The sequence below is a fragment of the Aquarana catesbeiana genome, linkage group LG06, assembly GCF_042186555.1.
Source record: "Aquarana catesbeiana isolate 2022-GZ linkage group LG06, ASM4218655v1, whole genome shotgun sequence".
Lineage (NCBI taxonomy): Eukaryota > Metazoa > Chordata > Amphibia > Anura > Ranidae > Aquarana > Aquarana catesbeiana.
Window position 1 is genome coordinate 83,412,107 of NC_133329.1, and position 13,372 is coordinate 83,425,478.

General features: G+C 44.7%; 1 protein-coding gene across 1 annotated transcript in view; it reads left to right on the forward strand.

Moving 5' to 3' along the window:
• The window catches only part of LOC141148687 (NXPE family member 4-like), a 42,068-nt gene that overhangs the window by 14,090 nt on the left and 14,606 nt on the right, over nucleotides 1-13,372 (forward strand). Inside the window, exon 3 of the mRNA XM_073636329.1 lies at nucleotides 150-865. Within this exon, the coding sequence (XP_073492430.1) occupies nucleotides 150-865 (716 nt within the window). The remainder of the gene's footprint in view (nucleotides 1-149; nucleotides 866-13,372) is intronic.

A 13,372-nucleotide genomic window follows, 5' to 3' on the forward strand; every position in this document is an offset into this window, starting at 1 on the left:
ACAAAGTTTAATCTGAAGTTTCATAATTATACACACAAACTTTGCATTAACAAATCATGTTTCTGTACCTACAGTAAGCTCTTTTTTTAATATTTCAATGAACATTTTTTTGCTAAAGTAATTAGTATCATTTGACTAATGCATTTCAGGATTCTCTAAAAGAGTTTCTCCAAAGTTGCCGTATGCCAGAAGAAAAGGATAAAACCTCACCTCTCACAACAAGAACAGAACTCCAAGTTAACATAGATAACCTGTTTGAGAAAATAGAAAGACTTATCCCTGAAGCCCCATTCACATATTTCAACAGAACCACCAGTGGGAAAAATAGTACAGCCTCCATAGTGAACCCCAAGCAACAATACTGTGTGGGAGAAGACTTGGTGATACAGCTTGATATGTACGATTATTTAGGTAACAGGAAGACCTACGGTGGAGACTTCATAAGACCAAGGTTATTCTCTAAAGAGCTTGGAGCAGCTGTGTCTGGCAGGGTAGAAGATTTCAACAATGGTTCTTATCATATCCATTTTCCATTGTATTGGGAGGGAAAATCCAAAGTCTCCATTTTGTTGTTCCACCCTAGCGAAGGGGTTGCCGCTCTTTGGAGATCCAGGCACAGCAGTCTGGGCGTTATTGGATACTTTGGAAAGTTTGAAAAATTTGGCAAGGAAGCTACAACTCCATGTGGCTTTAAGCTTGAAGAGAAAGAGGGCAAGGAGATTTGTGAGTACGCAGATCCAGCCTATGAAGAGGCCTTCTACTGCTACAAAGTGCCCAACTTCACCTGTGAAAGCCTGAATGAAATGAGAAATTTCTATCAATCCACTTTATATCTTACTCCTGGAGAAAAAGAAATTTTTCAGAGGTATAATGTTCTCGCAGCAGTGCAGTCATAATCTGTTGTAAGAATAGGTAATTTCCCCTGCATCCGGTTCATGATTGAAGGTTGTCAAATGTTCCTCAATTTTCACAAGTGATAAGAATATCACTAAATTGATGTCCAGACAAAACTTTTCCTTTTTAGTCAAAAAAGAAGTATGGCCAAAGTTCTGATTGCTCAGTTCTCGGGCTTAGAGCCAACAGGTGATAGCTTGCAGCATCAACTTGCTGCAGATAGGTAAGTATGTATGTTTATTATTTGATATTCCCACACTTCTTCCTTAATTTAAAACTACCCATTGAAGGCAAAGTAACAGAGCCTTTTGAAAGAACAACCCCCAACCTTTCCGCACATACTGTGGCTCTGTTCCTCTGTTGTAGCCGGTAGTCCAAACCCTAAGTAAGCTCCATAGAGGCTAGTGGGGGAGCTTAAACAGGGTTAGTGATTTCTGAATTAGTTTTTTAACGAATTTCAACAAATTTGTTAATTCGGAAACATCCGAATTAACGAAAACCCATTTAACGAATTTTTCTGAATATTCGAAAATTCATAAATTCAAATATTAAAAAAAATACGTAAATTCGTAAATATTTGTAAATTCGGAAATCTGAAACTTGGGAAATTCGGAAATTCGAAAATCCAAAAATCTAAAATAGTAACTAACTATTAAGTTATAGGTATTGGAATTTCCTTTCAAATTTGGCTGTTAGCGAACGTAATGAATACGAATTTATCCGAAGTTACAAATTATCCAAAATAACAAATGCCGTATCTAAACGAATGTAATTGAACAAATTAATAATAATAAATAACAATACTAATAATAACGTTTATTATTATTATTTATTTTTAATTTGTTCTGTTCCATTTGTTTAGATGTGGCATTTGTTATTTCGGATAATTCGTAACGTCGGATAAATTCGTATTCGTTACGTTCACTAACAGCCAAATTTGAAAGGAAATTCAAATACCTATAATTTAATAGTTAGTTATTATTAGTTAGTTAGTTATTATTTAGAATTTTACGATTTAGTTTTTTTGAATTTTTGGATTTTCTGTCTCATTTACGAACTTTCGAATTTACGAACTTTCAAATTTTTGAAATTACAAATTTACGAATTCTGGAATTTAAGAATTTTTTGAAATTACAAATTTACAAATAGTGATCATAACGAATGACCCGAAAAACTAAAAAAAAAAAAGTGATTGGCCGCTCAGCACTGCAGAAGAGGTCAAATATTGCTCTATACCGAGAATTACCCACTGTGGATCAAAGGTGAGGCAGGGGAGCATGGAGAAGGTAAGTATCAGCAAGTAGGGTTATTCTTTAATAAGAAACTGTCACGTTGTCTTCATTGGACAAAGTTATAAAGTCCTTTTCTGCCCACAGCCTCGGAAGATTTTACCCCCTTCCTGACCAGAGCACTTTTTGCAATTCGACAATTGACAATTGTGCAGTTGTGCGACGTTGTACCAAACAAAACTGATGCCCTTTTTTTCCCCACAAATAGAGCTTTCTTTTGGTGTTATTTGATTACCTCTGCGGATTTTATTTTTTGCGCTATAAACAAAAAAAGAGCGTAAATTTTGAAAAAAACGCAATATTTTTTACTTTTTGCTATAATAAATATCCCCCCAAAATATATAAAAAAACTATTTTTTTCCTCAGTTTAGGCCGATATGTATTCTACATATTTTTGGTAAAAAAATTGCAAAAAGTGTATATTGATTGGTTTGCACAAAAGTTATAACATCTACAAAATAGGGGATAGATTTATAGCATTATTATTATTATTTTTTTTTTAATAGTTATGGGAGTGATCTGCGATTTTATCGCGACTGCGACATTATGGCGGACACGTTGGAAATTTTGACACATTTTTGGGACCATTGGCATTAATACAGCGATCAGTGCGATTAAAAATGCATTGATTACTGTAAAAATGTCACTGGCAGTGAAGGGATTAACACTAGGGGGCAGTGAAGGGGTTAATGTGTTCCCTAGTGTGTGTTCTAACTGAAGGGGGATGGGGACTCTGCAGGGAAGATAACAGATCGCTGTTCATACAGAGTATGAACAGACGATCTGTCATTTCTCCCCTCAGAGAACCGGAAACTGTGTGTTTACACACACTGTTCCGGGTTCTCCATGTCTCAGTGGCGATCACGGGAGCCCGGTGGTGATCGAGACCTCGGGGGTAGGCTCGGGGGCGAGCAGAGGGCGCGTGCGCACCCCCTAGTGGCCACAGAGCGAAGCGACGTTACATAACATCGTTTCGCCCAGCCGTGCCATTCTGCCGCAGTACAACTGCGGCGGCTGGTTGGCAGCCGACCATCTTTTAAATAAAAGACTGGTCCCAAAGTGTCTCCTGTCTTTTTTACCATTTTTTACACTTTTTTTTGTGAAATGGTAAGGGTACAATGTAGGGGGGAGGCCGGGATCTGTGGGTCCCCTTGTTAAAGGGGGCTTCCAGATTCCGATAAGCCCCCCCGCAGACCCCCACAACCACAAGGCAAGGGTTGTAGGGATGATGCCCTTGTCCCCATCAACATGGGGACAAGGTGCTTTGGGGGTGACTTCAAAGCCCCATGTTGAGGGCATCAGGCCTGGTACGGTTCAGGAGGGGGGGGGGCGCTCTCTCATCACCCCTATTTTCCTGCGGCCTGCCAGGTTGCATGCTCGGATAAGGGTCTGATATAGATTTTGGGGGGACCCCACGCCATTTTTTTTTTTATTTGGAGCAGGGTTCCCCTTAATATTCATACCAGACCTGAAAGGCCTGGTATGGATTTTAGGGGGCCCCACCCAATTTCTTTTAACATTTTTGGTTCAGGGTTCCCCTTAATATGTATACCAGACCCAAAGGGCCTGGTAATGGACTGGGGGGGGGGAACTCATGCAGTTTTTTTCAATGAGTTTTATCTTTATTGCCAAGACCCGACAATTCATTACAGCCGCGATCAGTTTTAAATTACTTTTTTTCCTTTAAAAATGTCATTTTGCTGTGGCACTGTTCTAAACACGGGAAAAATGCGCCACTTTACAGGCATACTATAGACACCCTCCAGGCACGATATTTAAAGGAATATAGAATTTTTATTGTTTCACTTTAAGCATTATTAAAATCACTGCTCCTGAAAAAAACGGCAGTTTTTAAAACTTTTTTTGCATTGATACATGTCCCCCGGAGCAGGACCCGAGTCCCTAAACACTTTTTATGGCAATAAATTGCTTCTAAGCCTTTAGAATGAGCATTTTTGGTTTTTCATGTTCGTGTCCCTAGACTTTAACGGTGTTCAGCGGCTTTCGAATTTGGCGCGAACACCGGATAATATTCGCTGTTTGGCGAACAGGCGAACACCCAATGTTCGAGTCGAACTTAAGTTCATCCCGGGCTCATCCCTACTGAACTAAGCCCAGCACATCTGGAATGCACCTGATTAAAATTCCCAGGGGCTCCAGGGCCAGGGCGAAAAGACTGGGGGAGAGCGGGCATCCCTGCCTCGTACCAGGGAAAAGGGCAAATGGCTCTGACAGCCAGCTGTTTGTGCGAACCCATGCCCTCGGCGTTTGGTATAGGAGTTGGATGCCATGTATAAATTTGGGGCCGAAGCCAAAGCGACGCAAGACCTCCCATAGATAGGTCCATTCGACCGAGTTGAATGCCTTTTCTGGGTCCAATGAGGCAATTACGCTGGTACCTTGATTATCATGTGTTATAGAAGTGTTTAGAAACAGCCGTCTGATGTTAATGTCAGTCCCCTTACCAGGGATGAATACTGTCTAGTCAATATCAACCAGATCCTCTATCACCTGGGAGAGTCTATTAGCAAGGATTTTCGCAAAGATCTTGGCATCAACATTCAAAAGGGAAATAGGCCTATATGACAAACAGTCTAGGGGGTCTTTACCAGGCTTGGGGACAAGAACTATAACAGCTTCATTCATGGAGTCTGGCATGGTATCAAGAGAGTCAAAGTTGGCAAATAGCGCCTTTAATTTGGGAGCTAGGAGCTCCGCAAAATTAGAATAAAATTTGGAGGGCAAACCATCTGCCCCGGGAGCCTTTCCACTCTTCAGACCACCCATGGCTAATTGCACTTCCTCCAAGGTGAGATTCTCCTCCAGCCTCTCCCTGTCCCTCACAGACAAGACAGGAAAGGTCACTGAATCTAGAAAGGGCATCAAGTCAGAGTCCGGATATTCTACCCTAGAGGTGTAAAGGTCCTCAAAAAAATCTTTAAATCTGGTATTGATGTCAGAGGGGGAGGTGAGAAGCTGATCCTGACTGTCCTTAATAGACCCAATAGGGGTAGAGGGGATTTTTCCCCTTGCCAGTCACACCAGGAGCTTCCCATTCTTCCCCCCAAACTCAAACACCCGTTGGGCCGAGTATAGGAGGGCCTTATTCGTGTCAGCAAGTCTGGCTTCAGACATATTGCGTAATGCCTGTTGCCAGGCCTGATAGTAAGCCTCGGGTTAGATATGTAGTCAGCTTCTAGTTTGATAGCCCTGTCTTCTAGCTCCTCCAGGTTCTGGGCACTTTCTCGTTTAACTTTCTCGTTTAATGCATGATATCTTGGAGATAAATTCTCCTCTTGCCCAGGCCTTAAAAGAGTCCCAGAGTAATGGGAGGGGGGGCTGAGTCTACATTGTCAGCCCAGAATTTGCATATGGATGCCGTGAGAGGCTCCTGGAGCCTCTCTTTAGATGCCCAGTAGCTAGATAGTTGCCACAGGTAGGACTCGGGGGGGGCAGTTAATGTTAAAGATAGGCATAAAGGAGCATGATCGGAGATCCCCCTGGTAAGCATAGATACCTCTTGGACACATTGTAAAGCTGGTTCAGACCCAAAAGCCAAGTCAATTCTAGACAGTGTTTTAAAATTTGAGGAGTGGCAGGTATATTCCCTTTGCGTCGGGTGCGTGTGTCTCCAGACATCCATGGGCGAATGTGTCCGCCCAGTGCCAGAGGAGAGGAGAGACACAAGTCGACGCACACATCCTATTCACATCAGAGTATGGGACCATATTAAAATCACCTAGCAAAAGGACCACGCTGGTATCCATCTGGACCACCTCTTGCATAATTTCATGGAGGATTTGGACCGAGGCCAGCGGGGGAAGATAAAGCCCAACCAAGACAACAACTCTATCATAAATGTGTGTACAATAACATACCTGCCCTCCTTATCAGTCTTGATAGCTATGGGTTTAAAAGGCAGAGATTTCCGGACCAAGATGCTGACTCCGCGAGCATAAGTAGAATAAGTAGTGTGATAATTTAACCCCACCCATGGTTTTTTAAAGCAAATAGTTTTGTGGCCCTGAAGATGGGTCTCCTGCAAAATACAAATGTGAGGATTGTGTTTCCGCAAGAAACGGAACATCAGGGAGCGCTTAACCGCAGAGTTTAGGCCCCTAACGTTCCATGAGATTACAGTGATCTGTGACATTTGAGGCATGTGGGGAAGATCCGTGTAGGGGTAAGAGGCTCATGGGGCACTATAAACAGCACAAGGCACCTGTAGTAACAAAAAAACACCTTTAACATTCCCAACATATTCCCCAACCCTCCCCCACCCCGCATCCCAATCCCCAACCTAGGAATGCTTAAAACCCTAAACATTACACACCCAATGCTAGGGGGCATGTACCAGTGGGTGTATTCACACACTGAGAGGGCAGCGCCCGTGCATACCGGGAGAGGCTCCACCGCATATGTATGAGAATATCAATATAAGTGTTAGGCTTCGTCCTCTTTTAGCTGGTGCACAACATTCAAGAATAAACCATTCACCCTCCATGCATGTGAAAAAAGGGAAAATAGCAGGAAATCATTCATACAGTGTAAAAAATATCCCCTGATTGTCACCATTCTGGATTAAGTGCAAAGGATAAATATTCCGCAGCTATATTTCACAGTCTGTGCAAGATTACAAGGCCACAGTACCTTTTACCTGACACTAGAGTCCGCCAGCAGATTAGCAATTGATTCAAAGAAAGTCTTTTCAGTTTGGTCATTCTGTAACATGAGGAGTTATGCCGTGTACACACGGGAGGACTTTCCGACCACACTGGTCCGACGGACCGAATCCGGCGGACAATCTGACCGTGTGTGGTCTGCATCGGACTTCCGACGGACCGTTTCCGTTTCGACGGACTTTAGATTTGAAACCTGCTTCAAATCATTCTGTCGTAACTCCGCCGGACTCAGTTCCTAACGGAAAGCCCGTTCGTCTGTATGCTGGTCCGACGGACCAGATACGACGCAAGGGCAGGGAGCTGCCTCTTGCGCTCGCTGCAATAGGAAAAACAAATTTTTCTATTGCGGCGAGCGCGAGGCGATGATGTCCCTTGGGTCTGGTATGGATTTTAAGGGGAGCCCCCTACGCCGAAAAAACGCCGTGGGGTCCCCCCAAAATCCATACCAGACCCCTATCCGAGCACGCAGCCCAGCCGGTCAGAAAAGGGGGTGGGGACGAGCGAGCGCCCCCCCCGCTCTTGAACCGTACCAGGCCGCATGCCCTCAACATGGGGGGGTGGGTGCACCTTGTTGATGAAGACAAGGGCCTCTTAACGACAACCCTGGACATTGGTTGTCGGGGTCTGCGGGCGGGGGGCTTATCGGAATCCAGGAGCCTTCTTTAATAAGGGGGCCCCCAGATCCTGGCCCCCCACCCTATGTGAATGAGTATGGGGTACATCATACCCCTACCCATTCACCTAGGGAAAAAATGTCAATAAAAAAACACACTACACAGGTTTTTAAAGTAATTTATTAGACAGCTCTGGGGGTCTTCTCCCGACTTCGGGGGTCTCTAAGGCCTCATCTCCCGGCGTTCGGTTCTTCTCCGCTCTCTCCGGCCTCTTCTCCCGGTGTTCGACCTCTTCTCTCGGTGTCCGGTTCTTCTGCCGGCTCCTCCGCTATCTTCTGCCGCTCTTTTACTAGCGGTGGTCCGGACTTCTGCATCGCCTTCTTCCCTCTTCTCTTCTTCTGATGTTGACACGACATCGGTAATGCTGTAATGCTGTCTGAGCGCTCCGCTATGGCTTATATAGGCGGTGACCCTGCCCCCTTATGCCGTCACAGTCCCTAGGGGCAGATTCCGATAAGCCCCCCGCCCGCAGACCCCGACAACCAATGGCCAGGGTTGTTGGGAAGAGGCCCTTGTCCTCATCAACATGGGGACAAGGCGCTCATCAACATGGGGACAGGGCGCCCCCTCCCCCAAAGCACCCCCCCCCATGTTGAGGGCATGCGGCCTGGTACGGTTCAGGAGGGGGGGGGCGCTCGCTCGTCCCCATCCTCTTTCCTGACTGGCCGGGCTGCGTGCTCGGATAGGGGTCTGCTATGGATTTTGGGGGGGACCCCACGCCGTTTTTTCGGCGTAGGGGGTTCCCCTTAAATTCCATACCAGACCTAAGGGCCTGGTATGCCCCGCGACGGGGCTCGCAAGGTGTCAATCTCGCTGATAAAAGTGGCGAGATTGACTTCCTTTTCTAGTCCCGTTGTACCTGAGTCACATTCAAAATGAACGGACTTGTCCGTGTGTGGGCAAGTTCGTTCATTCGGAAAGTCCGTCGAAAGTCCATCGGGAAAAAAGTCAGTCGGAAGTCCGCCGGAAGTCCGTCAGGAAGACCGTTGGACCTAGTTTCCCAGAAAGTCTGGTCGTGTGTACGCTGCATAAGACTTTGTGCAGGCAGAGAAGTCAATGACATAACTCCCAACTGTCCCTGATTTCGAGGGATTGTCCCTGATTTGGAGCAATGTCCCTCTGTCCCTCATTCCTCCTCGTTTGTCCCTCATTTTGGTCTGATCTATATAGATGTATATAAAATGCACTTTTTATCTATCAAAAAGTGTTTTCTAGCACTAAACCTTTCATCTGATTCATCTAAATTGCTGCATTTGTAAATTCCAAAAACCAATATAAAGGAATAGTAGTGGTGAAAAAAGGACTTGTGGGTTTAAGTAATCTTGTTTTTTTGTACAATTTTCCTTTAAGGGGCGTGGCCAGGCGTGTGTCCTATGCCTGCACACTTTTGCTGATAGGTGTCCCCCATTCCCATCTCAAAAAGTTGGGAGGTATGCAATGAATAGGACAAACATTAAGCATTAACAGCAAAGAAGGGTTATTATATAAAGTACGGACAACCTGATTGGTCATAGCGGCACAAGTATACCTGGTAAGACCAGGGGCACACTTCTTCAAACGTTGCAAACAATCAAGTCAGGCACAACAGGTGCAGCAGAGGTAACAGTTACCTGGGGGGGGGGGGGGGAATCCAGCCAGGCAGATGCATCTTTGGGAGAAGTAAAGAATCTGGTTGTTTCACCATCCTGAACACGTAGTCGTGCAGGAAAAAGGACACTGTACTCGATACCCTTTACCCGCATAGCAGCTTTAACCTGGTCAAATGAACGTCTCATTTTTTGCGTTTCAACTGAGTAGTCTGGAAAAATCAGGATCTTGTTGTTTTGGTATGTCAGTTTTCCCTGTACCCTGGCTGCCCTGAGTACCTCATCCCGGTCCCTGAAGTTCAGGAATTTGAGTATGAAAGTATGTGGTGGGGATCCCGGTGGGCCCGGTTTAGGGGGAATGCGATGAGCACATTCCACTGCATAGAAGGGCAGAAATTGGGCTAGTGGCAGAAGGGTTTTGAGGAGCTTTTCCACAAACTCAGTCGGGTGAGAAGCCTCCAGCCCCTACGTCATGTCCACAATGCGGAGGTTGTTCCTTCGGTTGCGATTCTCGGCGTCTTCTGCTTTATATTCAAGGGCCCTGATTTTAGTGTGCAGCATGTGTAAATCAGTATTATGGCCCTTCACCGTGTCCTCCACATGGCTTATGCGCTGCTCTGCAGCATTGATTCTGGAACACATTTTTGTACATGTCCTGCCTGATTAATCCCACATCTAGCTGTATAGCATCCCCTTTAGTGTTTAGGGAGGTAACAGAGGCATGGCAATTAGTGATGGCTGCCAGGACCTCAGTGAGGTCCGTCTGGGGCAACGAGGGCTGCTCCTGGCTCTCTGTTTGGGACGCCATGTTTGTGGATGGGCGTCCTCTGGTCCCCACGTGGTCCCCGCAGACCGGGACAGATTCCTCCGGCACAGGGGGGATAATATATTTCTTACCCTGTCCTTTCGATGGACAGTGCCGCATGGGGATGATCGCTGCTGCTGTAGGTGCACTATAGGCGCCAGGAGGAGAAGAAGAAGCCTCGGATGTCGGCGGAGCTCACTCAGAGACGTCCGCTCACTGTGCCATCTTGGACACGCCCCCCGTGTATGATCATCTTTAATACACTTGATGGCCATTTTGGCTTATCTAATATATAAAGAAGTACTGCCACTTACATGCTTATTTAATAGGGGCAGAAGCTATATTACAGTAAGACCCCTTTCACACTGCCGGCGCCCGGGCATCAGCGGTAAAGCAGCGCTATTTTTAGCGCGGCTTTACCGTCGTTTTAGCAGCGCTATTCGGCCGCTAGCGGGGGGTTTTAACCCCCCGCTAGTGGCCAAAAAGGGATTAAATCCGCCCACAAAATGCTGCCAGAGCGGAGTTTTGCCGGCGGTATCGCAGTGCTGCCCCATTGATTTCAATGGGGATCAGCGATGGAGGAGCGGTGAGTTCACACTGGTGTGCATGGAGCATCTGTTTTAGGGCGGTTTGCAGGCGCTATTTTTAAAGCTATAGCGCCTGCAAAACACTCCAGTGTGAAAGGGGTCTAAATAGCCCTAATCTAACCATGAAGCAACCAATAATAATTTATATTTCTTTTGAAATCTGCTGTCAGCTATTTGGACATCCCATTCCAAACCCATGGCCATTTCCATAGAGAGATCAGCCAACATTAGTAGCAGGAGAGCAGTCAGCATGGTCAGTACACTCTTAAGCCTAGTACACAGGATCAGAAAATCCTATGAAAAATACCACTTTTGAAGCGATTGTACGATAATCTGATCATTAGCACGCAGCTTTCGAGAGCCGATCAGGACAGGCTGTGCAAAATTATCCTATGGGACAAACACCAACATTTTTCTTGTACTACACCAAATTGTACGATTTCCATTTAATCAGCACAGTTTTCGTCCGACAACACAATACTAATACAATACAATACGGTAAATCACTTCAAAATTTTTTTTTTTCGTACCAGAATTTTCATAACTTTAGTAACCTCCTCATTTTTGATATGGAGACTAGCATGCAAAAATAAAATGAATGATCATTCGTCCAATAATCTCATTATGTGTACCAGGCTTTAGGGACCAGGGATATGGTTAGAAACTGCTAGGGAAGAGCAGCAGTGCAATAAATTAACTTTACATTTACTCAGTAGCTTACCAGCATTTTTCAGCAGCAACTAATCCTTCAACTTGGAAGTAGTGATGAGCGAACTGAAGCCTGGTACACACGATCAGAAAATCGTACGAAAAATAACGTTTTCAAATCGATCATACTATAATCTGATCGTTAGTACACAGCTTTCGAGATGCAAAATTATTCGATGGGACAAGCATGAAAATGTTGATCGTACGATATTAGATCATACGATCTTCGTTTGATGGCTACAGTGGCATGGCCAGCCAGTTCTGGGAGGGCGTCATATGATGTCCTCTCTTGATCCGGTTATCGACATTCCTTTCCTCGCACTGACAGCGTGAGGAGAGGAGAGCCAATAACCGGCTTGTGTGAATGGGACATCTACACTGATAATCAGGGCACTAATTATCAGTGTCCCGATTATCAGCACAGTCCCAACAGTGCCCACCAGTGCTGCCTATCAGTGCCCACCAGTGCCTTCTCATCAGTGTCACCTATCAGTGCTGCCTATCATTGCCCATCAGTGCCGCCTACCAGTGCTCATCAGTGCTGCCTATCAGTGGCTATCAGTATCAGCGTCACCTATTAGTGCCCATCAGTGCCACCTATCAGTGCAGCCTCATCAGTGTCGCCTCATCAATGCCCATCAGTACAACCCTTTCAGTGCCCATCAGTGCCACCTCATCAGTGCCCATCAGTGCTGCCTATCAGTGCCCATTATTGCAGCCTCATCAGTGCACATCAGTGAAGGAGAAAAATTACCTGTTTGTAAAATTTTAAAACAAACTATGTTTTTTTTTTCAAAATGTTCAGTCTTTTTTCATTTACTTAGCAAAAAATAAAGAACCCAGTGGTAATTAAATACCACCAAAATAAAGCTCTATTCGTGTGAAAAAAAATGATACAATTTTATATGGGTACAGTGTTGCATGGCCAAGCAATTGTCATTCAGGGCAGGGTAGGAAGTGCCTAGTAGGCAAGTGGTAATCAGTACAGCTTTCGTCATATGACATCCTCCCGTGATCCGGTTATCAGCATTCCTTTCCTCACACTGACAGCGCGAAGAGAGAAGAGCCGATAACCGGCTTGTGTGAATGGGACATCTACACTGATAATCAGGGCACTAATTATCAGTGTCCTGATTATCAGTTCAGTCCCAACAGTGCCCATCAGTGCTGCCTATCAGTGCCCACCAGTGCTGCCAATCAGTGCCCATCAGTGCCTCCTCATCAGTGTCACTTATCAATGCCCATCAGTGCCACCTACCAGTGCTCATTAGTGCCGCCTATCAGTGAGTGTCAGCATCGCCCATCAGTGCCGCCTATCAGTGCCCATCAGTGCAGCCTATTAGTGCCCATCAGTGCAGCCTCATCAGTGCCCATCAGTGCAGCCTCATCAGCACACATCAGTGAAGGAGAAAAATTACCTTTTTGCAAAATTTTGTAACAAACTATGAATTTTTTTTTTTTTTTTAATTTTCAGTCTTTTTTGTTTATTTAGCAAAAAATAAAGAACCCAGTGGTGATTAAATACCACCAAAATAAAGCTCTATTTGTGTGAAAACAATGATACAAATGTTATATAGGTACAGTGTTACATGACCGAGCAATTCTCATTCAGGGCAGGGCAGGAAGTGCCCAGTAGGCAAGAGGTTAATCAGTACAGCTTGAGTAAAAAAATAAATAAAACAAATCCAATACAATATATGTTACATCACTTCCGAATTTTTATTCTGGCGTATGAGAATTTTCGTAACTTTAGTAATTTCTTCATTTTCCGAGGCTAGCATGCTAAAAAAAAGCCTGACGATCATTCTTCTGATAATCTCATTGTGTGTATCAGGCTTAAGCAAGATTCAGTTCACTGGATGTTCACTGAATGCCTGAAAAAATCTGCAAACCCCAAACATAATGCTTGAACCCAACTGAAGTCTGTGGGAGCTGAATCTTATATTTCTTTTACCATTTATAAGGCCAATTTACAAGCTTTTGGTAAACAAAGGCATGAGTAGCTGGTCATTGCCATTGGGAACATGTACCAATGCAAAATACCTTTTTTTAAAATATACAGTTCAGCAGAGAGCTGGGCTTTGAATTAGGCTTAAAGTGCAACATTTAAACATGATAAACCCCGAATTCCTTTAAATACAATGCTT